Here is a 24,833-nt window from a genome sequence, read left to right as displayed (position 1 = left end):
GAAAGCAATACCTGAAAAATGTGAAGTTTAAGGCTCATTTCAAACCTAAGTTCAACAAAAGTTGCAAGAGAACTCACATATTCTAAAACACACCTTCTTACATGGGTAAAGAAGTGCTGAACTGTCAGTATAAAGCTGTAAGATTATCAGTGCTGCAATGTTTAGCATTTTATGTATAAGCAGATTGAAGGAACAGAACATATACTTTTCTGCTGATCCCTTAACTTCCTAGTCTACCGAACAAGTTGCAAAAGACGCCACTTGTACTGACATGTTATAACTGGACAGGTACACAAAGCAAAGAGGACTTGTCTCAGCTAATGCCCTTACTTACGCACATATCAATTTATGTTTTCCTTTATATTATGGTTTCCTAGATTTTGATTTTATTAAATGTGACTACACAAAAAATTCTCAAGTTATAATGAAACAAACAAGCCTATTAGCAGCAGACGAAGTAATTTCTGAGTTTTCCATTCATTCTTCTCTAGCTTTTCACATTTTTCCCTTAACTGATGCTCTGCCTAAATTAGCTTATGTTAGAACAAACTACATGACTCAATAAACCTAAACCTACCTGAACAAAAAAAATCATAACAAAACACACTTTAAAAACCTGACAAAGCAATAAGATTTCTAATTCTGCAATTCAAAACTATTCTTTTCACGTATTTGTTAGGTCATAAAAGAAAACAATTAGGAGAAAACATCTCTTTTACAGTAAATATGTAGCTGTGGCACTAAGTATAGAATAGACACTAAGCTGTAATTTGAAGGGAATAAAAGATTTATATCTAGTCTTCACCCTCACCATCAATACAGTGATTTACCAACCTCAAATATGCTGACATAAATTTTGCAGAATTATACTGAAAAGAAATTACTGAAATGCTCCTGTTTTAAATCCCACCCTAGTTCATACGAGGAAGGGCAATGTGGAGATCAGACCTACGCTAGCTTCACAGTCACTGCCACCATAATGTGAAACCGCGTCCAACATGCTTGGTTTGGGGAGCTGAAGGAGCCGTGTGTCACCCTAGAACAGAAAACAGAATGCACTTAAGCTTACAGAACATGTGAAAATTTCTTCCTAAGAAATTTTTTTTGTTTTGTTCTCTGGAAACACAACTGAATACTTTTGTATTAAAATACAGATCTCCCAAGATGAGAATTCTAGATATAGTCAATCTTTTCCTTTTTTTACCACTTCACAGCTTCCTTCACTGATGTTGATGATGACCATTACATCTTTCATCAAGGCTTCTCCAGCCAAGGGAGCATTTTGGAGATAAGGATGATGATAGATGATGACCATCTTCACTGCTGTTACTCACTAATTCAAGAATCAACTCAGCCACAACTACATGGCTGAAGACACATGAACTAAAGGCTTTCATCAACTTACACAGCCTTATGATAGCTGTAAACACCATACTGCAGTGACTCCACAACTGTTGCTTTCTGTTTAAAGGAAGCCTAACATGAATCAACTATGAAAAAGTACATGTATTTAGCTAAGCTTAATCTCCTTCTGAAGGGCTATCTTCCACACAACGCTTGTTAACAGTTGAGGTCTGGGAAGTCCAGTTCCATTTGGCAGCCAAGACATCCCTCCCATTAAACAGGTTGATGGCAGCTCTACATTGAATTCCAGCTGTGATAGCATTTTTATAATAAATAAATAAAAATGCATGCCAGAAATTTTATTTGAGGCCTTAAACACAAAACAACTCATGACAACAAACATAAGTTTCCTTTCTAATTTTTTTAACAATCCAGCTTGACAAAGATTCAACTATTTGCAGACTTCTGCAATATTTTATACAGAGATTGGCTTAAAGATGGAAAGCAGTAATCTGTAATAATAAATCACTCTCAGATGTTACTGAAAAACAGCACAGGACTGTTTACTACAGTAGGTATTTCAGTGCTTATGAGAGCCGTCAGAGAGAGCAGCCCTCTATTTAAAATGCGACATGTTCGCACCTTGTGCTGATCAGATGTTTGCTGAAGTGTTACTCCATTTATTCCTCTGTAGCTTATCAACTTCACGATATACTCAAGTATCTTTGGGAACAGCATTCATAGTGATGTAGGGTTACACTTGACAAAAAACAATGGGTTTTGAAATTTCCCTACTAAGAGTTAATCTCTTTGGGGTATTTCATGCTTTATTTCATCACCTTAAGTATTTATTGTGCTTAGAAACTTTGACAATACACTTTAAAGTGTTCTTGTACTTATTTTCCTGTCAACACCGATAAAATAACACTTCTGTGCTGAGGAGGAATGTAAAGTAGCCTTCAGCTCAGACAGACTGAGTGAACGATTTGGAAGAGGCATTAAGGGTCTGAGAAAAACTGTAATGGGAGCATACGAAACTCCTGATGGGGAAAGCCAGCTATGCTGTGTGAACATAGGTTCCATTGTGGTTTATGATCACCGTGCATAAACTGATATTCTTCTTCCCTAAGATCACTGCAAGAAAAAGAAGTTACATCATGTGCTATTTGCTTCAAACCCATAGTCAGATTTCTTGAATATAAACCAGAGTGATTTAAAAATTGCAATGTGAAAGCACTGACTCATTTTTGGGTGGAATCAGCAGGGATGCTATAGCCACAGGAGTCAGGGAAACCCCCTGGAAAAAGTACCATGTTGATTTACAGGAACGCACATTATGGAAACCCTTCACTAAGTACTCAGCCTTCAACACAGAACCATTGTCAAAGCAGGTGAAGTTTTGTAAGTACAGAAGTACTCAGCCTTCCACAAAGCCTGAAGACCTTCAACAACCAGTAGCCAAACACTCTCATCTTCACACTACAGCCAGGTACCAACAAGCCCAATAAATGGGTTTTTCAATAGCCATGATCTTTAGACTTCGATGTCAGGAACTACTGACATTAACAAACTAATTTAAACTTGCACAAATCAGACATCCCTGGTAATTCCTCCCTCCTTTTAATCTCTTGAAAAGGATCTTTTTTTCAATGTACAGAAAGATACAAGATGACTGTAAATACTAAGAAGCTTTTGTATGTTGAAAATCTCCTTAAGGCTACCTATCACTATCTGCAATTTCTCAGTCCTCCTGTGGTAACAAAACCCCAAACCAACAGTAAGCCCGAGGAGGCTGTGGGATGGGGGTGGGTAGAAGTTTAGAAGTTCTGGAAAAAAACCCATCTATGACCTAGTCTACTTTTCGGTGAAAGTAGTCTACTCTATTAAAAGACTATTAAAGAAATTAAAAAAGCAACTGAGGCCTCCCACGTGCACGATCAGTATGTCAGTTCTTCAGGGGCATCATCTCGCTGTGTCACGCCTTCAGAAGGTTTTGGTTTCATTACCAGCATTACATATTTGGTACAAGCGCAACAGAGGTGCTATCAGCAACTCACCAGCACAGCGATAAGCCCTGCAGTCAGCCAAAAAGCAACCCCCCTCCCTCAAAGGCACACAACACCCAATTTCAAATGTTGTGTGGTCTTGGAGGAACCTATAAGAATTATAATGATGTGAATGAAAGCCCTGAGAATGCCAGCACTGTTACCCAGGTCAGCCGATAGCCCTGTTTCAGTTAAGCCAAGATCCACACAGGTGAAGGTTAACTTGCTTTATTTGTAAACCCCAGAGAAGTCTGCACAACTTCTGCAGTTTTTCACCAGGCTGAAAAGACCTCATGGGACAGGAATTAAAAATCTGCAACTGCCTGGGCAGTAATGAACTTCTGTTTCAATCCAAGCCATCACAATACCCATTTTGCACATCTAGACTTGATTTCACTCGTGCAAATGCTGAATAACTTGATGGATGCAATTTCATTCCTCTCTTGTTTTCAAGCGATTTGAAGGATCACCAAGATGTAACTGAGTGACATTTATCTTGTTACAGTTCATATTCACTTTAAAATTTAAAAAACAAAACAATAACAGAACTTTAAAATCAGATTAATGAAACTCTAGAGCACTCAGACCTTGTTATGTTTTCCCTCCACAAATACACACATCTTGGAAAGTACCTTTCTAAAACCGGGGCCCACTTGAACACTGAAATTTCAAACAACATACTTGTTTGCTTACAAAATGTGTCTGCTTTCCCTCTCCCCTTCATTCAGCCATCCTGCTAGTGCTGCGCTGCAGCTTTGAAGGCTACCAGAAACATCCAGCACCTCATGGAACAAAAGTTTATGACAATGCTAGATGCAGTGCCAAAATGACCACTACTAGAGCAAGAATAATAGTGGTGTACTCATATCTGTTCAAAACAATTCTCCCTTCAAGGGAAAAAGTGAGTTCACGGATGACTGCGCCATTGCTGGCACAGAGCTAAGACAGGCATGGTGAGGCCAGCAGGCACAGCACTGACCTCGAGTCACCCACCATCCCTGGCCTTCACTCCAAGTTTACTGGTTGCACGTGTGTTTTGTAACACCCTGTACTGTGTATTCTTAGAACATACTTTCCAGAGAACCAAAGGGACAGGGCTCACCCCTCCACGAGCACTTCCAGACCAATCTCACCAGCAGCAGCATCCTCCTGCTCCTCAAGATAAACTAGCAGTTTACAGAATAGTGAAGGATCCAACCTCTGCGTTTGCATGCTCTAAAATCAGGTGACCCGTGAGGCAAGACACAGAGCAATAAATTATTAGGGAAAACAAAACAGTGCTCTAAAAATAGCACACATGAGCAGCATATGAAAACCAACATGTTTTTATCCAGTCAAAGCTCAAGGACCTCCACAGCCTCTTTTGTGTTTTGTGCAAAAACAACTGATATAAGCAAAGGCAGATAAAGAAATAAACCCCAACTTTAGCTCTTCCCTGATAACTTCCAAAAATATATTTAAACAAAATATACCGGGGGGGGGGGGGGGGGGAGAGAGAGCAGGAAGCTGAATTTGGTACCAACAGAAAAGGTATTAATGTCCAAAGTAAATATTCAATGAAACTTAAATCAGAAGATGTCAAAATCACTGTCTTTTGGGAAAATTTCCCCAAGCTGCCTTCAGTTCAGAAATGCCAAAAAGTCACTATCTGCTACACACCAGCTACTAGCATAGCTCAGGCAACATTTAGGATTTGCCTACTTGCCAGGTTTTATAGATTTAATAAATTATTGTGAATGCTCAAGTTGAGCATTGGGAAAAAAACAAACAAAAAAAAAAATCCAAAACACACAAAAAACCCCACAGAACCAACCAGCCTCCCTCCCCGAACCATTACAGAATCCAGGGGCCTGACAGCCACACTTGTTTTGTCAACCCTCTCGGTTACCAAACAGATTATCCAGAGATTTTCTGTTAAAATCAATAAAACAAATTTCATTACTATCAAGTGACATCAACACCAAATTCTGTTGGAGAAAGAGCATCTTTTCCTAACAGATTACAAAGACTAAGCGTAGTTAAAAAGATTTCAAGTTTACATTTAGGAATACATAACTACATTGGCTATTACTATAAACAGCTGGTATTTGTAATCACTTATCTTCAAGAACTAATAAAAAACATATCCAAGAGATTTTTAGCACAGAACATTTTATTCTTACCATCTGAATTAGTGGCTGATCTTGAAAGGACCAGAATCTGGCATGGGAATCCAGACAACAAGCAACCCACCCTCTTTATCCCCAGAAGAGCACACAAATTGGGTTCACTACAGGCTTAATACTGCGTTGGATCCCTAGGAAATAGCATTTAGAGAATTGCTTTCGGCATGAGTTGGTTTTCCTCAACTGTGGAAAAACACTGTCTGGAATCCTACAATTTTCCTCAGAGATTCTTCACAGTCCGAGCTGTGATAAAGCTGGAAACATGCCCTGCCAGTGGGGACCTCTAGGCTGGGTGCAGCCCACGTGAATGCCATCAGGGCTCCAGCAGGCAGATGGCAGTGCCTTATCTGCCTGCTGGGGAAGTGCCAGCAGTGCCCACAGGATTTCTCATGGAATTCATCACTGAAAATGAGTGTGAAAGAGACAAAGAAGAGATGATACCTCACCAGCATCCAGCTTTGTGAGGAAGATACATCTGGTCAGTGTCTAACAGGAAAACATCCTGTCCTCTTTTTTGCCTCTCAAAATATCATCTTTCATGACAAGCAAATAACTTACATACAAAACCCAAACCCCAACTTTCAGGGTCTTCCACAGCTCACCATCATTCCTATTGTCTCCCACTCACTATTGCAATAAACTTCCAATTAGCCTCTGATCGTACTTGTACTTCTTCCCCCCTATGTTATCCTATAGTCAGGAAGAACACTTTATGCAACTGACTGCTTCCTAGCTTCTCCATTACATTGATAAAGGCTTGTTAGCCTGTACGCTGGGAGCACAGTTTATCTGCCTCATCAGTATTATCCCTTTGTTTCCTTACAGGCCTCTGTTGGAAGTCATCGATTTCATGTTTGATACTTGCATAAGGTCTGAGGTGAAGATGGCCTTTTGTTCCATGCTTGTATAATACCCAGCAAGCCATGATACCTGAATGTACCTCTTAATTTGTATCACAGATAACAGATTATAATCTCCAGGAAAGAACTCCAGGAATTTGCTTCCCTTCTCTTTAAAAGTAGTATTATGACTGAGTTAGGCACCTGGAGGCTGAATAATTCCTTAATCCATCTAGACAATCAAACACAGCAATATAATACACTCCGGAAATACAGTTGAAGAATATAGTGGCTTGCTACAGACCTACATGAAGGACCTAATTCTGTAAAGAAGCCACTGTTGTAGTGTTAAGACCCACAGGCATAGATGTCCCTCACAGAAACAGCAAGAGCTGAAAAAACTGTGTTCTAACAGCATTGATGAAACAGACTCACAATGGGTTGTTTGTGCTTTATGAGAAGCAACCTGCATTCAGAAATATACACAGGTCTTGTTCAAGACTTTCCCAGGGGACCAGATCAAAACCTGCCTCAGAAGCACTTCCCTCCAGCAGTTTCAGTGCTATGAAGTTTACTCTATACCAACACTTCTTCAGTTGCCCTATCCTAAAAAGACATACTGAGCCTTCTGTTTTGAATTTAACTGTAGTAGGTACAAGAACTGTAGATTAACTTTACTGTAAAAATAAGCAAGATAACACTCAGGATCCTTCTAGCATCCTGCTCACAGCAGCCAAGGGCAAGCACCTTAGCAAAAAGAGCACAGACAAAGTAGGACTGTGCTGGTATTTCCCCAGAATACTCTCCCAGTCTTTAACAATTGAACTAAAGGGTCAGAGAAGTTTGCCCTATTCAGTGGGAAAGAGCTTCAACCCCTTCTGTGGCACCTGCTATAGACCTCCACTGTCCTACAGCAACATTCCTCTGTTCCCACCAGGGAGGACAAATGCCTGGCTGCAAGTGTAAGTCACATGAAAGGCCACAAGCTACAGGATATTCCTTGCTCCTGTGTACCATGCCTAGGCCAAATACATAGAGCTTCCTACCTCCTCCTTGTTTTCCCCCTTGCCATGCTATTCGAGTTGCAGTAGGCAATTTTCACCTTAAGTCAAATGAAAAAGATCAAGAGAGATCTCAGATTATAAACTTCCATATTTAAACTAATGATTTAGCAGCCAGGCTTTTAAAGTATACAGTATTTCAAACATCTTTTAGAAATATCTTACAGGAACTAGGATACGCTAGGCCTCTCGGAATTCACATCCACATTGTCTAAAGTTTATGTTTTCTGCTCCTCCAGCTGGTCTGCTTTGCCTTTTAAAATTTATTTTAAAGTCATAAAACCAACAAGTTATCTTCAGTTTCATAAACTTTGCTAAAATGAGAGAGGAGGGTGAAAAAGTGTTAGTTGCCATGGCAGCAGTGAGGAGTCACTGGGTCAGGATGCAGAGAACTTCTCTTGTTCTGTCTGATCATTTGCATCAGAAGTTCAGCCATCTGTTATTAACTATTTAACAACAGTCTTGCTTGTTAGCACTGGTGCTTGCTATTTAAGTTCGCAGAATCTATCTCCCCACCTTCAGCCCTTTTGTAAATATCCTAATTAATGTGGAAATTCATCTGAGGGCTCAGCTGTCTTTCAGGTAGGATGACCACCATTACTTAAATTTGGTCAGTATTCTCCTTTCTCACAAAGGAAAAAGCATACACTTATACAGACACCAACCTCTGGAAGCACCAGCTTCATTGTTAGAGGCATCAATTTGAAAAGAATTTCAGGCAGTAGATGATGTGGCTGAACTCCAAGACAGGCTACATGCCTCCCATTTAAACGTATTCCACTGTGTGTTATATTCCCAATTTCCAAAGTATCCCTTCATCTTCTACATCCTACCTTCTCAATATTGCAGAAGAAAACAGTTTTGTAATTTTATTTCAGAGTATGAATAGCATAGACTCAACGGTGTGTTGCTAGCAAGGAAATACTACCTTTTATCCTCCAAGAGGATCTGAAATAGATTCATCTACTAGCTGTACACATTAAGAAAACAAAAACTTTGTTCTCACATTTCCAAGCTTAGAATTTTGGAGTTAAAAATCATCACTATCTACATTCAAATCTCTACAACCTAAAGCAAAATACTGACTCTTTCTGAATCTAGTCCTAGGATAGCAGGCCAGCCTTGCTGCTTCTCACTCATCATGCTCGCAAAAGAAAGTGGGAGGCTATTCAATGACAAAAGGGGAACAACATGAATGTTTCTTTTACTGTTCCTAAACTTACTTCGCAAAAAAGATCAGTGCTATTAGGAGCAAGTAAGAGGCTTTCAGCAGGAAGTCCTTGTTTCAGTCATTTAACAACTTAAACATGGTATCACATAAGCTAAGACCACTCTGCTCACACGTACAGCCAATAAAGATTGGATCCTCTGAACTTTGAAAGTGGATGAAAAATTTGAAAAGCATTTATGTGGGGAGAGACTTGCAGAGCATCAGAAGACTAATTCACTCATCCAAATAACAAGACAGGATTTTCCAGGCTAGTCTTTCATTCAGATGACAAGACCACCAACAGCCCGGCAAACATACCAGCATTCTCAGCGCAGCAAGACCCGGTGCACAGACAGCACTGGCTAAGATGCATTCTCAGATTCTACGAAGATGAGAGATTTGGTAGATACAACCACACATGTATAGATCTGATACAATGCATGGGTTTAGAGACCTGTGTGGTACTGTATGAAAACAAGAACCCAGACCAATTCATCACTTCTCGTTCTGACAAGAACAATGCAACTGAACAGACGAAGTGTCTGAAAAGGGTTTTCTTTCTTTCAGCATGTTCAGAAAAAGTCTCCATTACAGATATTCAGCTTCACGTGTGAATTGCATCCAGGGCAGCTTTCTGACTATCAAATCATGTCAACTCCAGAGACCTGGTTCAACTCCAAGAAGCTCTGCGAACACTGGTGGCATACCTAAGTCCAAGACAAATAGTCACACTGGGGAAGAGTTTTCTTATTTTCCCAGAATAACTGAAAAACAAGGAAATGAGAAACAAACCAAACAATGCAAATGCACTGTTAATAACAGAGCTTTTAAACCATATGCACGAGGAGAAGAGAGAAACACTCAAGAATTCAAGACTTTTATTTTAATGGACAGCACATTCAACATTAGATATGTAGTATGCAGGTTAACTAGGAGCTGATACTCTCATATCTTTATTACAACATCATGTCAGTTAGAAATTACACCTACAAGCTGAAAACTTCTGCAGTACTGCTGCTAGAACAGAACTAGCTATTACGGTATTTAAAGAAAAGCACACTGTCCCCAGGTGAGGAATGTAGATTAAGAACCCCATTAGTTTATCTGAAATAAGGAAAAAGACAAATCAAAAAACCCAGAGCAACTTATTTTCATGACATCTGACCTCTTCTACTGCAGTTTCTTTCTGTATTCATCTTCTGCTTTCCTACTTCATCTCTCAAAACTTTGATGTTACAACCTGCTCATTGTCATCTAAGTGGTGGATAATTTATCTTGTAGAACTTTGTTAGAACATGTTTGACCACCCAAAATCCTCCTCCTAGCTAATGAGGCTACCTCCGGCTTCAGGTTTGTTTCCATATTTGCAGTCCAGATTATTTAGAGGGTGAGGTGGAGGGAAAGGAATAAGGCTAGCACACCAAAGGCTTCTTCATCAGAAAGGCAAGGAGCTCTGAAAGAACCCAGATGACATTAATGATGGTGGAGCAGCATGAAGCTCCTCAGGTAATTTTTCCAGTGCTATTAACCTTCACCTACAAGGCCTGCCCTTAAGTGGTTAAACAGTAACCTGCAAAAGTAAAAAAGTTACAAAAGAGACAATATATGCTTCTCATTTAAAAAACTTCTGGGAGAACAGCCAGGCGCATAAAATTGTATTTAAACTTTATTCAGGAGGACAAATGAGGACATTACAACTCTCACGCTGTGTAAAAGACTGCTCAATTTAAAATGGACACCAGAACCTACTATGGAATTTTGCATGCATAAAACAAAAGAACATTTTGGATCATTTTAGAATTTAACTGTGTCAAACAGCACAATTCAGCCATTTACAAGTTTCCACATTGTACGCCATGTTATTAAGCTTTAATAGTCTTCTGGTACTCAAAAGAATAAAATGTTACAGAGGGTCAAAATTGAAAGGCTTAACAGAATTCCAGCCAAGAATCTAGTTTGCCTCCCTCTCTCCTAATATATGGTAATTTTCTACATAGCAAAATGGCAGACATGAAATTAACACATTTAAAATTCAATTTATGCAATTATGAAATTTCACATTGTCCTCTCAAAAATTCCTTACTACTTTATAAAGCAAGGCTTCATTGGGTCAAAACTAATATTCCCACACAAACCACAAGAGTACACTAGTGGAATTGTTGTTCCTCCCATACTGGGAGGTGAATGGCTAATAGCAGCCAGCTCACTGAAGCTAGAGCTCTGGTACCTTTCAGAGGAAGAGCAAGCTTCAGACCCAAGATGAAAATACATGCAAGTACTTGGCTGGAACAACATTTGCATTTTTAGAGAACAGGTTGGCATAAAAAGAAATGGATAATCCTCAATTCAGCATTGAGCTCATATGCTATTTAATTAGCTTTAAACACAGCCTACAGTTAAGCAACCAGTAAGCTGCTAATTAAAAATACATATTTGTAGTTGCCCCCAAAGCTGATATACTTGCATCAGCTTCATTTGTCCCAAGACAAACAAGTGGTGGCAAAGGGCTGATAGTGCTTTCATGCATTGTTTCCAGCAGAAATCAAAATACTGTAATAGTTTCCTCCTGCTGGAGGAAAAGGGAAAAAAGAGAGAGAGAAACTTGACCTACATAACAAGGCACAGAAGAAACTCAGTTAAGCTTCAGGGTGGTTTTGGGAGGGGGGAAAAGTTTTCTCCTCTGTAACAATGAAGAGTCAAGCAGTTACATATGGCTACACCGACAACTGTTGGCAGATTTGACTTTAACTACATGTCTCACTTTTAAGGCTTAAAAATATCCCCTTCCTGTTCCAGGCTACTTAATACTTTTGCCCTAACAATGTAATGAATTAACAGAATTAATTTTCAGGTTGTCCATTACTTTCCTTTAAACAGAGTTGTTAAAAAGAGACCTCACAAGCCCCAGCCTTTCCTAGGCTCAGTAATCGGAAAGAAAGGGAGAACATATGGGGAAACTGTTTGTTTTTCTGAAGGAACTATGTACAGCCCAAGCACAGTGCGCTCCCGCACTGTGCCGGAGGGGCAAACTTCAGCATAGACGGACTTTAAATCACCTCCCACAGCAAAACACCGACATACACCGCCGATCGCGCTCACGGTTCCACAGCCTGAGCTGGTTTCAAGCCAGGGACGCCTATCCGGCCCCCCACACCAGCCCCGCCGCCCCTCCCGGCACCCGCGTCCCGCCGCCCCCGAACCGCCCGGTTCAACCCCTTGCTCCGCCACAGGATGCGAGGACACCCCAACTGCAGGCGAGCGGGCGCCGCGGCCAGCCCCAAGCCAAGCGCGGGTGAGCGGGCGCGGCGGGCCCGTTTCCCCGCCGGTACACACCTTCTCCGCGCGGCTCGGCGCTCCCGCAGCGAGCCCCGCCAGCGCGCCGCGGGTGGGTGCCCACGGCATTTCCACAAAGGAGGCAGAGTAGGGCCGCGCATAGCAACAGGGCCCGCGCCCATTGGCCCCGCCGGGAGAGCGGCCGCCCCCGGGGCGGGACAGGACGGCCGGGGCCCGCCCCACCGGCTGCACCGCCCCGCCGGCAGGTGAACGAAGGGACGGGACTGGGCACCGACCCACGGCAGCAGGAGCCGCCGACACGGGTGCTGAGGCGCTGCTGTCCACAAGGGCGGGCGCTATCGCCACGCGTGCCCTGCCGCGGAGCTGCCGACACCCGTGGGAGGGCAAACACCGGCACCGTCCAGCTCCACACGAGAGGCTTCGACGCCGCCGAACGCCCGGCCCCGCGCATGCCCCATGCACAGAGTGCTCACACAGAGGGGCACGTATGCGGGGGATGGACATCGGCGGCTGCTGCAGTGGAAAAGGCGAAGGCCCGTCCTGCCGCCAGCCCCAAGAGCCGCTTCCACAGCGCCGCTGACACGGCTCAGCCCCATCCCTCTGACCCCACGCAAACGGTCCCTGGCTCTCCCTGCATCACCGCAGCTGTTAACCCACCCGATGAGCTCTTTACTTCAGCGTTCTTTACAACTCCCTCCTCGATCTTTTCAGGGGCACTTCTGGGGACTAATTCATGAAGTTGTTTCAAGAGACTAGTCCCAAAACCGCATGTATTATTCGAGGCGAAGTCTAAACAACATATTGTCTGCATTAATTTCATCCAATTTCTCCCTATTTACAAGAACTGAAGTCAGATTACATGCACCACATTAACAGGATCAGCACCAAAAAAAAGTACTGTCACCCTAACCACGTTGCAAAACAGGACCACAACTCCTGCTCTGTAATTAGATGCCATGAAACTGTAAGTCCAGATAAAACTAGACTTCACAACCACGTTCAAAATCCAGTAGCACTCACTACCCCATTGAGAGCATGGAGAACATGTTCACGGAACAATACCTTCTCCCCACTCACATTTTAGAGAGCAGTATTAGTTAGCTGTGGTCGTGCAAAGTCGTGGCCTATACAAGATCTTTAAGCAGATATTTTCTCTGAGGAGGGCTGGATACCTTTTAGTAGCTGGCCCATTTAAAGACTGTAGATACAGATAGTGCCTTACAGAAAGTTATACATGAAACATACCATTTCATTAGTCACTGACATTCAAGCTTCCTGTGTATTTTATCTCAGTTTGCTTTCCAAGTATTTTTCTTTCATGGAACATTTACTTCTACAAAAACACCAGAAGTTTACACAGTTGTCTGAAAAACCAATTTCAAGTTTTCATAATCAATCAACCACCCAGCCTTTGAAAAAAGTACTCAGATGATTTTCTATGGAACAGTTATTCAGTATCTGTGGGAGGGGTAAGAGGAATATTTACCATGTCAGTAAACGCACTATGTTTAAAAGCTTTGCTAACAAGAGGCAGAAGCACCAACCCCAAGTCAATTCCCGCAAGGGCTGGCACAGACAGCATTCAGGAGCCACCAGCTGTTTTCACAGGCCAACTGACCATGTTTTAGTGATGAGCAGCTGCCTCTGGATGACAGGCATATCCACCATAGTGCTCCTGAACAGCCTCCCCACACTGGGATACTAGGGTGCAACCACAAAGATCCTTTTCACATCTGACAGTCTTCAAGTACAGTAAAAAGCAGGACAGCATGTTGACAACCCAGCTTTTAAGCTTAAAGTCCTAAGCCAGCTGTAGGTATGCATAGCTTAGCTCTGTGACTGCTTGTAGAAGAACACCCCAGAAATGAATGCATCTAGCCTAACAGAATGCTAAACTTAGAAACTACAATATTAGAAATTCCACAAATAAAAAACCCCACCTTGAAACATGCTATTCATTTGTCAGTCTGATCTCATACTCTTCCACAAACTCTCAGAGGCACAAGATACATATAACAGGACACTGGTAGCGTGACTGAATATGAGATGTACAGTATGTACAGCAACACAGATATTCATAGGACTTTTCCCTCAGCTGCATATTCCATCATCATAAAGGAGCTGCACTTAAAATACTACTATTACCCTTGCAGTTTTAACATTGCAAAATGACGAGAAAAAAGCAAGATTGAATTTAATGGACTATTGCGCCCCACCTTCTACCACAAACAGGGTAACATTTATTAAAATAAAAAGAGATTATTTTAAAAAGAATGGATTTTATTCCAATACAAACTTTAGGAATAAGCAGTCCTACACATTTCACAAAGCAGGAAATCACAGCCAAGTGTGGTTCATCTTGGTATCAAGTCAGCTGTGCATCAATTCAGAGGCACTTGCCAGTAGACATAATTGGCATCACCCCTGTTATAAAAAAAGCCCAACTCCAGCCTTTGGAGGGCCATGCCAAAGCACAGCATGTCTAGTAACGAGCTAGTTCAGAAAAACACTCTAGTTCAATTCCAGCCCTGTCTTGAGTGAGAAAAGCAAAGTGTGCACATGACCCCTAAGGAGCAAAGCGTGACTTCGTAACACCTTATGTTTACACAGCCTAGCTGCAGAGACAAGCTAAAAACAAAATCACACTCCTACCAATGCATCCCTTGCTCAAAACTATCACTTTGGACTGAGGTATCAATGTGAAAAGTATAAAATGAGAAAACACTCATGCAGACAGCCCTATTTCCCTTCTCCCTCCTCAGATGCTTACTTCCTCAGAACAAAGCTGAGGTCAGCTCTTGATGCTTGCAATGCATGTCAAAGAGCTCATAAGATACACTATTCACAGTCTTAATAATTATGTATAGTTTTTCTTTATGTTTAAACTCAGACTTCTTTGTACATATTGGCTACAGCACACCTAGAAAAGTAGCATCAGATACTAACAATTCCGCTACCATTTTAAAACAAAACAAAATCAGTGTATATCATAAAGCTGTTCAAAATTTCATACAAGAAGCTTGACTGAGGATGAATACAGCCAGCTTATAAAAAGTGTCCTAAACATTTAGGAAAGGCCATTACATAGTCTCAACATGAACATGGGATGAAAGAACATAAAATGCATATCAAGCATTGTCCCTTAACCTTTTTCTCTAGTGGATCAGAAATGGATCCAAAATACTTTCTTGTAGAAACCTGTTTATTCAGTGAGACTATCAAAGTCAGTACAATAATAGCCAGTTATGCCAGTTTTAGTGAACTTAATCACTATGTAAGATGAGGCAGATGTTTACCCTACCAGTTCTACATTGATCTCCTGATCTTCACCTTCAATTTTTTCTAGTTTTATGAACTATTCCTCCTGTTTCAGCTTCATAAACCAGCTACTTGGTTATATTTATTCACTTTTTAACAGCATGCACAAATCTAATAAAGGGTGTTCCACACCTTGCTTGCGTTAGCATGGTGCAAGCAGCTGCACTGTGAGTAGTGCTACTAGCATGGTTATGGTAGCAGCCTTTACTCAGCTCACTCCTCCAGTTCTAGTCCTTCAGATATTTTGTTTCTTGTTGCTTCTCCACAGTAAACAAAATTTCTCTGCCTGTTCAAATAGCAAGTGCTTCAAAAGGAAGAAACTGTTTCCCCCTCAAAATAAAGCAAAACAAAGCCATATTTTTCATTAAAATGCAACTGAAGTGGGAAACCTTGCATAGGAAATATGCCTGAAGACTCATTTTTAAGCAATTATACAGCAGAGAAAAAAGGATTTACCTTTGAGTAGCACAAGTGTTGATATAAATTCCTTTGACCTAACAGTGCGTTCCCAGTGCATACTGATTTTGACGACTTTGTCCCTGCTCAGTCCCTACTGGTGGGAAACTCTTACTCCACATCACTGGTATATTTACTAATGCTCTTCTTGATGCATCTGTGCTCTTCCCCCTTACTCCCAAGTCCAACTTTATCAAAAATAAAGCCTAACTAAAAACTGTAACAAAAAAGAGTGAGTAAATGGGATGTCTTACCAGGACTACATTGCAAATAAACATTCAGATCTATCATGCAAACAAACCATACATTGATACTTGTGTCTTTACAAAAACTGCACAGGAAAAGAACATCAATACAACATAGCAAAATTCACTTTCTGCTAACACAGAATTTATGCCCTCAGCAAGTAGGCATCACAGACATTTGTCAGATACTACCCTTAGCCACCCCCTCTGCCCCTCCAAGTCTGCAGACAAAGCCTTCTAGCAAACTTGCTGACCTATCTGGAAGTGTGAGTTTGAGCCAAGGTTTGTTTCACTTAGGTTGTTGGGCTAGTGCCCTGGCAGGGAACAGAGGAGAACAATACCTGGCAGGCAGGGGAGAAGGGCTTCCCATCACTGTGGGAAAAGTGCTGACCACAGCAGCTCTTCCTTCACCTCTCCTTCTGCTGACCTTCAGAGGAAACCACCACCACCCTGCCACCTCCCACCATGGTACCAACTAATACCATCCTCAGCTCTCTCTCTGCCCTTCCCTCCCCCATTACACCCAACAACAAGATGATACTTGTATGACACCCTGAGAAAGAAACTTAATTTATTCCAGCACAGAGAAAGTGTGAAACATGCCCTAGAAATCCTCAAGGCTCAGTGGGAAAAAGGAATTCCTGCATGCACAGCACCATAAAAGGCTAAACTAGCTTGAGCAGTCACCTGCTTCCAGTCTCACTAAAGTCCTCAAGCCAAAATGGACTGACTTACCAACCTGGATCTCTGGGATCTTAATGGAAAAAACATCAGTAACTTCATAGGATACATAATGTAAAACAGATGACATGGCTCATGTGCACCACACATTCCTTATTTTAGATAAATTCTTTTTTTATTTTACTTCAGGAAACAATTCAACTTGGTTTTTTCCCTTGGAACAAAAAAAGTCATACTTGGCAATAGGTTTGGGAAATGCATTGATTGCTGCTAAGAGAGAAGTCTATGTGCCCCACACTAGATACCTGGACAGAGAGTGGATGCCTTCCCACTAACTGAAAAGTGGTGAAATCAAAAGAAATGCGTACAGTGGGAGCTGAAGAACTCCCCTTACTGCTCCTAAAGGGACAAAGTTGTCCAGAAGACTTCTCAGTAACACTATTTTCTTTACCTTTATTCCTAACAGGGATTCTTACATTAAGAACAGACATGAAAGTGTCTGTAGTACTTCACATGTGGAGTGCTTCTTTCCTCCTGTGTTCATCAGCCTCCACTGATTCATGCACAGTTCTCCTCTTCAAATTATCCCTGAGAACATTCTCACACTATTCTATTACATCTTTGCATTTTGAGTCAACATAATGTACTAATACCATCCAGATAGAAACTCTAGATAGTTTTGGTCCCAGAGCCAACATTAAAAGGTAATGCAACAATCACTAGCCAAAAGAACTAGTCAGGCTGATTTAATATGGAAGAAAACTTATTAATGCAAGTGAGTTTTATTTGATTTGGTCAAAACCACACTAAATTGTTAAGAACAGATGAAGAATTTTCATTACTGTCTTACAGCTCAGTTTTGCTGTTTACAAGTAGCCTTTATATATATAAAAAATCTCTTCCAATCTTGGTACAGTTGTGAATGCAGATAAAAAATAACTGTATATGGCTTTGGCAGTGTGCTCACAGCTACAGTCATCCCACCCTGCACAGCACCAGCAGAAAAAGGAACACATAATGAATGCAAAGTCTTCCAAAGTCCAACTACCTACTCAAGTCCAAGAGGCACTCTTCAGTACTTGCATTCACCCAGGTTTATAGACATCCTTAATTGCCTACTTCTACATGAAGTTTTTGTACTCCGGAGTACAAAGGTAACCATGCGATTGTACAGGCACTTCTAAAATAATGTAAACCTAAAAACTGGCTTCTGTCTAAACATTAAATACAAATGACCTGCAAAGACTGAACAATTTATTACCACCCTGAAAGACAACAATGTGAGACTCCTTCAAAAATCTAAAAAGCAGAATTTACCAAGTATCAATTCAGAATGGAGAAGTTATTACAGCTATAATTACAGTTAGATGGCAAGATCTTATTGACTGAAAGAACAGCTAGTAACTGCCAGACTGTTATCCTAAACCTGTGCCTGATAGAATGAAAAGCTATGGCTATTTCACCACCATTTAACACTTGCTATTAGTACACATTTGTCAAAATAACAAAGAAACATTTTATAAACAGCGAAGCAGAGCAAGTTCTTTTCACAAATGTCATAGAGCTGGTTTGTTCCCATCAGTTACTCTGTTTTCACAGAAGATTTCTAATTTTAATAAGCAGAATTTCATTTGGCAGCAAACTCACATCCCTCATGAGAATCTGTATTTATAAATGTTAGCTTATTTTTAAAAACATTTAGAAGCTGGCAGACCTCAGTTCCAATAATAGTTTCAACACTGCCCTTAACAACAAAGTCCAGTATAATGTGCCTCAGCCCAGGGATCTGATCTGGCATGCCAAAGTTTCTCACTTCAGGAAGTAGCGAAGATGGTCAGAAGAGTCAGTAGTATAGCCCAAACCTATGGGCTTGGCATATCTACAAGCCCCAAAATATCCACTTAAATGCCACTCCAGCAGCATCCATTTTAGCACAAGATCCCCTCTAAATGCAGCTTGTATGGACACCACCAAATAAATAAAAAGCAAATGGCAAAGCTGTTACTACTATGGTTTGTTCTCTGAGGTACAGGCACACAGTGAAGAACTCTCCCTGTTGAACACAGATACAAGCGCTCTTCCAACCCAAGAGCTATTTCTACAACAGGACAACTCACCTCATTGTCAACATCCAGGTACGAGTTGCAGAAGAGTAAGAAAATTTTAGCATAAGCAAACACACCCAAACTGTAAGATTTTCCAATTCTATGAAGTCTACAAATTAATATCCTTAGATTTTTATTGGGTTTTTTTCTTGGGGGTAGGAGGAGAGGGAGAGGACTTAAGCTTCTAAAAGCTAAGAATTCTCCTAAGCTAAATTTCTGTAGAAGAAATAACAGAACACATACTCCAATTTCTTGGATGCCAGGACAAGGCTACATTGAAAGAATCCAGACTCCATCTTCAATTTAAAAAAAAAAAAAAAAAAAAAAAAAAAAAAAAAAAAAGCAGCTTATATTCCTGTTCACTCATCCTCTCCATTTACATATGATTTGCTATCAGGCCAAATCTGCTCTCCCCGAAGATTAGAGCTAGATGGCTTCATGTCTCATAAATGGAATCCGAGTGCAGTATCTTGATCACCTGTCAGTTTGGTTGGGTTTTCCTCCTTTGAAAGGGATCTGGTTTTATTTGGAAGCAATCTACCCAACCTGGGAGCAGCAGACACCCCATGTCAGAGCCAGCCTCTCGCCACACGCACCTTCTTGCACGTGCCCTGCACAGCGTGTCCGCCAGCACGGCTTCCTCCCTGGCCAGGGAGCAGCGTCACCTCCACCTCATTATCACCCAACCTGCACTTACCTGTGGCAACCAAGCCCCAAGCATTGCCCAAACGCTTTTGGAGTGACAGCTCCTCTAAGCAGGAAGCACCTCATTTCCAGTTTACTACTTTGTTTACTGGCTATATCATTCCACCACGGAAAAGTTTAAGCGCTTCGTGACATTTCACTGAGAAGATACTATAAAAATAAAGTGTCTGCATCACAGTGCAATATGGGACACTAAAATACCACTCATTCTTTTGAGAAAGATATTTTCACTTCCTGATCTGCATACTCTGTAGCACACCATCTTTACTAAAATGTTTTTAGTAAAAACCTTTCACAGAGTGAATATAGGGCATAAAATTAGATCTTGTTTTTTAAAACAAGGTCCTTATCCAGAGCTGTTAAGTTAGCTGTTAAGCTAACTCCACAGCTCTTAACCACATTGGTTCAGCTCACTTCCCCCCAACCCAATGTCTCCTCAATCCTTCCTCCTAAGAATTTGAGGTAAAGCATTCAATCAGATGTTTATCTTCATTAATCTCTTCTCCAGCTTCCTCACAGATACACTGAGAAATCCTTCAGCTATGCTTCCAATATGAGGTAGTAAACAGACTTCTGTTGAGCCCAAAGAGTTAGCTCTTTCCGTACCAAACCACCAAATAAGGTGGAAGAAACCTTCTTAACCCAGTTACTACAAGCAGACCTAGAGGCATGTAGCCGAGTTTGACTTGCAAAGAAAGAGGGAGAAGAGAATAAGCAACCTTCAGACTGATTGTTCCTCTCTTGTAGACAGAAAGCCATTTCGTTAAATTATGATAATCTCAAGGAGGGAATTAATGCTTCAGAAAGTAAGAGAGAACTGCTTTTAGCTTAATTTGTAAGTGAAAACAGAATAGTCTACACAGAGAACACAGCAGAGGAATAAACAAAGCAAGGTAATAAAAAAGTAAGAAAAGACTTGAATAAGGTGATAAAAACCAGCCAGCATGCATTTAGAGACAAACAAGCCTGTCTTCCTCCTTTAACTGATCACTCATGCAGCAAGGGGGAGGGAGGAGGAAGGAGCAAAAACTCTGAGCTACTTAGACTATACTAAGACTTTTGATGTCTTGTAACATTCCCACAGTAAAATATGACTATACTGTAGATTCATGTAAACCACAAGATTTTTTCCAGTTGTGCACCAAGTGTACTCTAAGAGTACATAACAATCCTTCTGCATTTGGCAGTAAGCTATCACCCTGACATTATGCAATGTTTTCATTAACTCTGATGGTGAAACAGTGTGTTTATACAGTTTATGAACAAAGCTGAGCTGGAAAAGCTTGCAAGCACTCTGCTACAAAGCCTAGTTCTGTCTTCCAAACTCAATAAACTGGCGAAGTGATCAGAAGTCATTAGAACGAAGTTCAATAGAAGCAAGAGCAAAGCTCTGTACTTGAGAAAGGAAACAGAGGTCCAAACACCCAATATGAGGCAGCTGACTAAGAAGCTGTACTGCAGAAAATAAATGGTGATGGTATTATGGATCAAAGCTAGGTAAGCTGATATGTTGCTACTGCAGGAAGACAAAAACTAACAAACCAGAAAGAACAAAACTCAAACATCACTTCAGAAACATATGCGAGAAAGGGAGACACATCATTCTTTGCACTGATGAAGCCTCAGCTGAACCAACATGTCCACTGTATTTTAAGATGCTTCAACACTTCACTTTAAAAGTGGCAGCATAGGAAAGGTAAAGCCAAGCAGCAGCCACCAGTATTGTAGCTACTGTATTCCCTAAACCAGGTATACGTTCATGTGAATATGCTTAGAACAGCCACTGCCCTCCCACACTGACACCCCACCTGATGGGCAAGTCCTGAGTGATGCTCATGAGACACATCCTGTGAATGCCTGTGCCTTTGCATGGCAAAGAAGCAAGACCACATTTTTACCTGTACTTTCAAACCCCTCTTCCTCATTTGCAAAACTGCTCCACCGGTTTGCTATGCAACACTCCACATTCCATCTTCTCCATATTGCTCTCATATATTGCACGTTTAGAGCTGTAATTTTCAAACTTTCCACAATATAAAGGGAGGTAAGTACCTTAGGGCAGGATTTCCCTTTTTTCTTCATTTCCGCTCATCCCTCTCACCTCCTTAAATTAAAATATTCTGTAACATTTCCCACTGTTAAAGTGGTTGCACATTTAGATCTCCCCTTTCTTCTCCTGCACCACCCTTTATTGCTGGTGATAACAAGAATCTTACTCCTAGTATGACAAAGGCTAAACCATAACTTCCCCAATGTGCCTAAGGCCATTACAATCTTATTAACTATAGCTTATGCTTAATTCTATCTACAAAAACTACACCTCTGCTCTAATTGGATTCTGATATAATTATTCGCAAGAATGAAAAAAACTCAAATTGTTTAAGTCTGTTTCTTTGTTTTACTTGCTGCATGGATTTGCAGTCCTCTCAGGATTGTGAGGGTCTGTAGAAAAGTGCAGACTGTGGCAAGCTGAGTGTGCTTCTCCCCTGTTCTTAGCTATTAATTTGGGACGATTGGAAGCAGGTGACTACACACTTGGCTGCTTGTATCCTGTAGTACAGCTGCTATGCAGAAAGCAGCACATGTAAACATGTGCATGATTCCTGCCTCCTAAGAGGCTCTATGGGCTGCGTGTGGCATTTAGGGCAGCACTTTCACAACTCCCTTTGCGCAGGGTATTGCTTTATTACATTAGCACACAGATAAGCTACACGTATCTACTAAAATGGCTGGAGATATTCCCTCAGTCTGGTGATATTTCTGGATTTTTTGTTAATCTTAATAGAATTCCAAAACATAACTTTTGAAGGGTTTCACCCAGTTAATGACAGACATTCACATCTAATTTTTTTTGCCTGAAAATTAAAGAATAAGCAAAGGTCATATGGAGGTTCTGAACTGCCACAGAAGAACATCTTAAAGCTGCAAATATTGACTTGGGTTTTTACCTGGCTATTTTGAAGTTCTGTTTCACCTTAACAGCAAACACCTTTCAAACTTCAGTGTCTGGTATTAAAACAAAGAGATTCTGAAAACAACTTGCCTTGCTGCAATTGATCAGGTAAAGGTTTACGCAATTAAGAAACAAGGAAGCAAAGAGAAAAGCCCATTTCAAAACCCTAGTACTTAAACCCCATTATTTTATGTATACGTTTGTGATCATTTCTGTACTATCTGTGCTACTTTCACACCATATAATCCTTACAGCATATACATACAAGAAATCCATCTAAGAGTGGTCATTTATGTGGTGTCACTATTAGCAAACATGTCATTAACAACCCTAATTAAGGTGTGTATGTCATGTAAGTGTTAGCATTTAACACACGGATATCTAAGCTATATTAAAGTGTTTCTCAAAACACCAAAGTGATTATAACACAAAAAGAACATGTTTTTAAAACTGAAAGCAACCAGGTGAACAATAGAATCACCAAAAATTTAAGAAACCCAAATATCTAAGCAATAATTATAAGCATTTTTTTCTTAATTAACACTCACTTCTACGATGAGCACTCATAAGATTTGTTTAAAAAACAATCTTGCTTTAAGTAACAGGAATCAATAATCACTGCTCTTGTAGATCAAGAGAGAAGTCATGACATATTTTCAACTCTAGGGGCATCAGCAGCTGTTGCTATACTGCAAAAGGGCTGAAGTGTTATAAACACATACGTAGACAGTCGACTTTATTTTCCTGTAAATCCAGATGTCAGTAATCCAGATTAAAATGGAATCAAATTATGGCAAAAAATAGTATTTCAGCATGCTTGTTATGATACATCTCCTTTATAACCGGAACAAACGCTTCTGCCAGATTACAAAACATCACAGATGGAAGTTACGGCTCCTCTGAGGGTGTTTTTCAGCTACATTTTGTCATTTTTGGCCACGTGCTGGCATTGTCTGTCGATGTCCCATTTGCCTTTGACCGTCTCCCGCCCCAGCACTGCAGTCCCGGCGAGCAAGCCGGTTGTAGCTGACACACCAACTGCAGCATTCCCGGAGCAAAAGCAGTTCGCTACGGTGTTTGTTTCCCTTCCGTCCAACCCAGACAATGGGAAGCTGAAGGGCAGGCAGGACATGGGGCTCTTGGACACATTCCCGGGGTACCTTCTAGTCTACCAACTCGGGAAATGCTAATGGGAGTGAAGCCGAGCACCAAGATTCTCTCCCATCCCCCAAAATGACAGGGGAGGGGATAAGGAAATAGAGCGATAACACCGAAACAAAATACCAGGCTAATCCGAGACAAAACAAAACACATACAAAGAAATATCCCGATAAACCGTTTACCTCGTTCCGGCTTCATTTTCTCCGTCTCCTCAGGCAGGAGCCCCGGCACCCCGCTGCTCCCCCCACGAAGGCTGGCTGCCGCTGCCTCCAGCTACCCGAGAGCGATTCTTTGCCGTACGACCAGCAAGCGGACCCCCGCCTGGTAGCGGGGCCCGCCGGCAGGCAGGCAGCAGGCCGGGGACGGCTGAGCGGCGGCGGCCTCTCTCCGCTCCCGGCCAGGGTGTCCTTCCGTGACACGGCGCCGAGCGGGGCTATTTATAACCTGCCGAGGAAAAAATCCCACAACAACAGACCTCGGCTCACCCCCGGCTCTGAGTCACCGCGGCCCCGGGCTACGGCGGCCCCGGACGGAGTCCCCTCCCTCTCGCCTGCCCCGAGGAGGGCAACGAGCGGCCCCCCCCCCGCCCCGCAGCCCGCGGACTGCGGGCCCTGCCCCGTCACCGGCCGGCGGGTGGCGGCGGGGGGCTGCCCGGCACCTTCATCCCCGGCACCACCGCTGCTGCCCGGGTTGCCGGGCCGTGCCCCCCGCGCTTCGCCCCGGTCAGACAGCACGCCCCTCCCGCCACCGCGGAGTGCTGCTCTCCATGGCTCTGCCTCCCGCCCTTCCTCCTCCTCGCGGCTGACTAACTCCCCTCCTCTCCGCCGGGAACTCCCCGCCTCCCGCCGAGCGGGGCACACACATGACAGCCCGGCGGCTGCGGGCACGTCCGCTCGGCAGCGCGGGACCCGCCGCGCTCGGCCGCCTCGCGGCCGCCGGTACAACACAACGGAACAGAACGGGACGGGACCGGACAGGACTGCGGAACCCGGCACCGCGCTCATCCCACCCCCAGGCCGGACTCGGCCGCCCCGCCCGTCGCCCGCCTCACGTGCTCCGCGGCGCCCAATCGCGTGCATTCACTTCCTGCCTGGCTGCCCGCCTGCCGGGCAACTCGGTTGTCATAGCAACTGAGCGCCGGCCCGGCTGAGGCCTTTTGGCGCTGGCGGTCCCAACCCGTCGGCGGGGATCGGCGCTGCCGCGGTTTATCGGTTTTCCAGTTTACCGGTATCCTTCCCTCTTATACTCCCC

General features: G+C 42.4%; 1 protein-coding gene across 5 annotated transcripts in view; it reads right to left on the bottom strand.

Moving 5' to 3' along the window:
- Positions 1 to 24,527, bottom strand: part of ATOSA (atos homolog A) — a 48,593-nt gene extending 24,066 nt beyond the window's left edge. For 3 of the 5 annotated variants that reach the window (XR_013957748.1, XM_080626409.1, XM_080626407.1), the window contains exons 1-2: positions 23,765 to 24,527; positions 949 to 1,036 (exon numbers count right to left, since the gene is read on the bottom strand). Coding sequence is in view for 3 of the 5 variants with exons in the window: in XM_080626409.1 (XP_080482535.1) it covers positions 949 to 1,000 (52 nt within the window). In the remaining 2 variants the exon portion in view is untranslated. Of the gene's footprint in view, positions 1 to 948; positions 1,037 to 23,764 lie in introns of those variants that run through there. The other 2 variants (XM_080626408.1, XM_080626410.1) reach the window with 2 other exon arrangements.
- Between the last annotated feature and the right edge of the window lie 306 nt (positions 24,528 to 24,833).

This window comes from Psittacula echo, assembly GCF_963264785.1.
Source record: "Psittacula echo genome assembly, chromosome: 10".
Classification (NCBI taxonomy): Eukaryota; Metazoa; Chordata; class Aves; order Psittaciformes; family Psittacidae; genus Psittacula; species Psittacula echo.
Note: the sequence above shows the minus strand (reverse complement) of the source record. Positions and strands in the feature narration are given on the sequence as shown.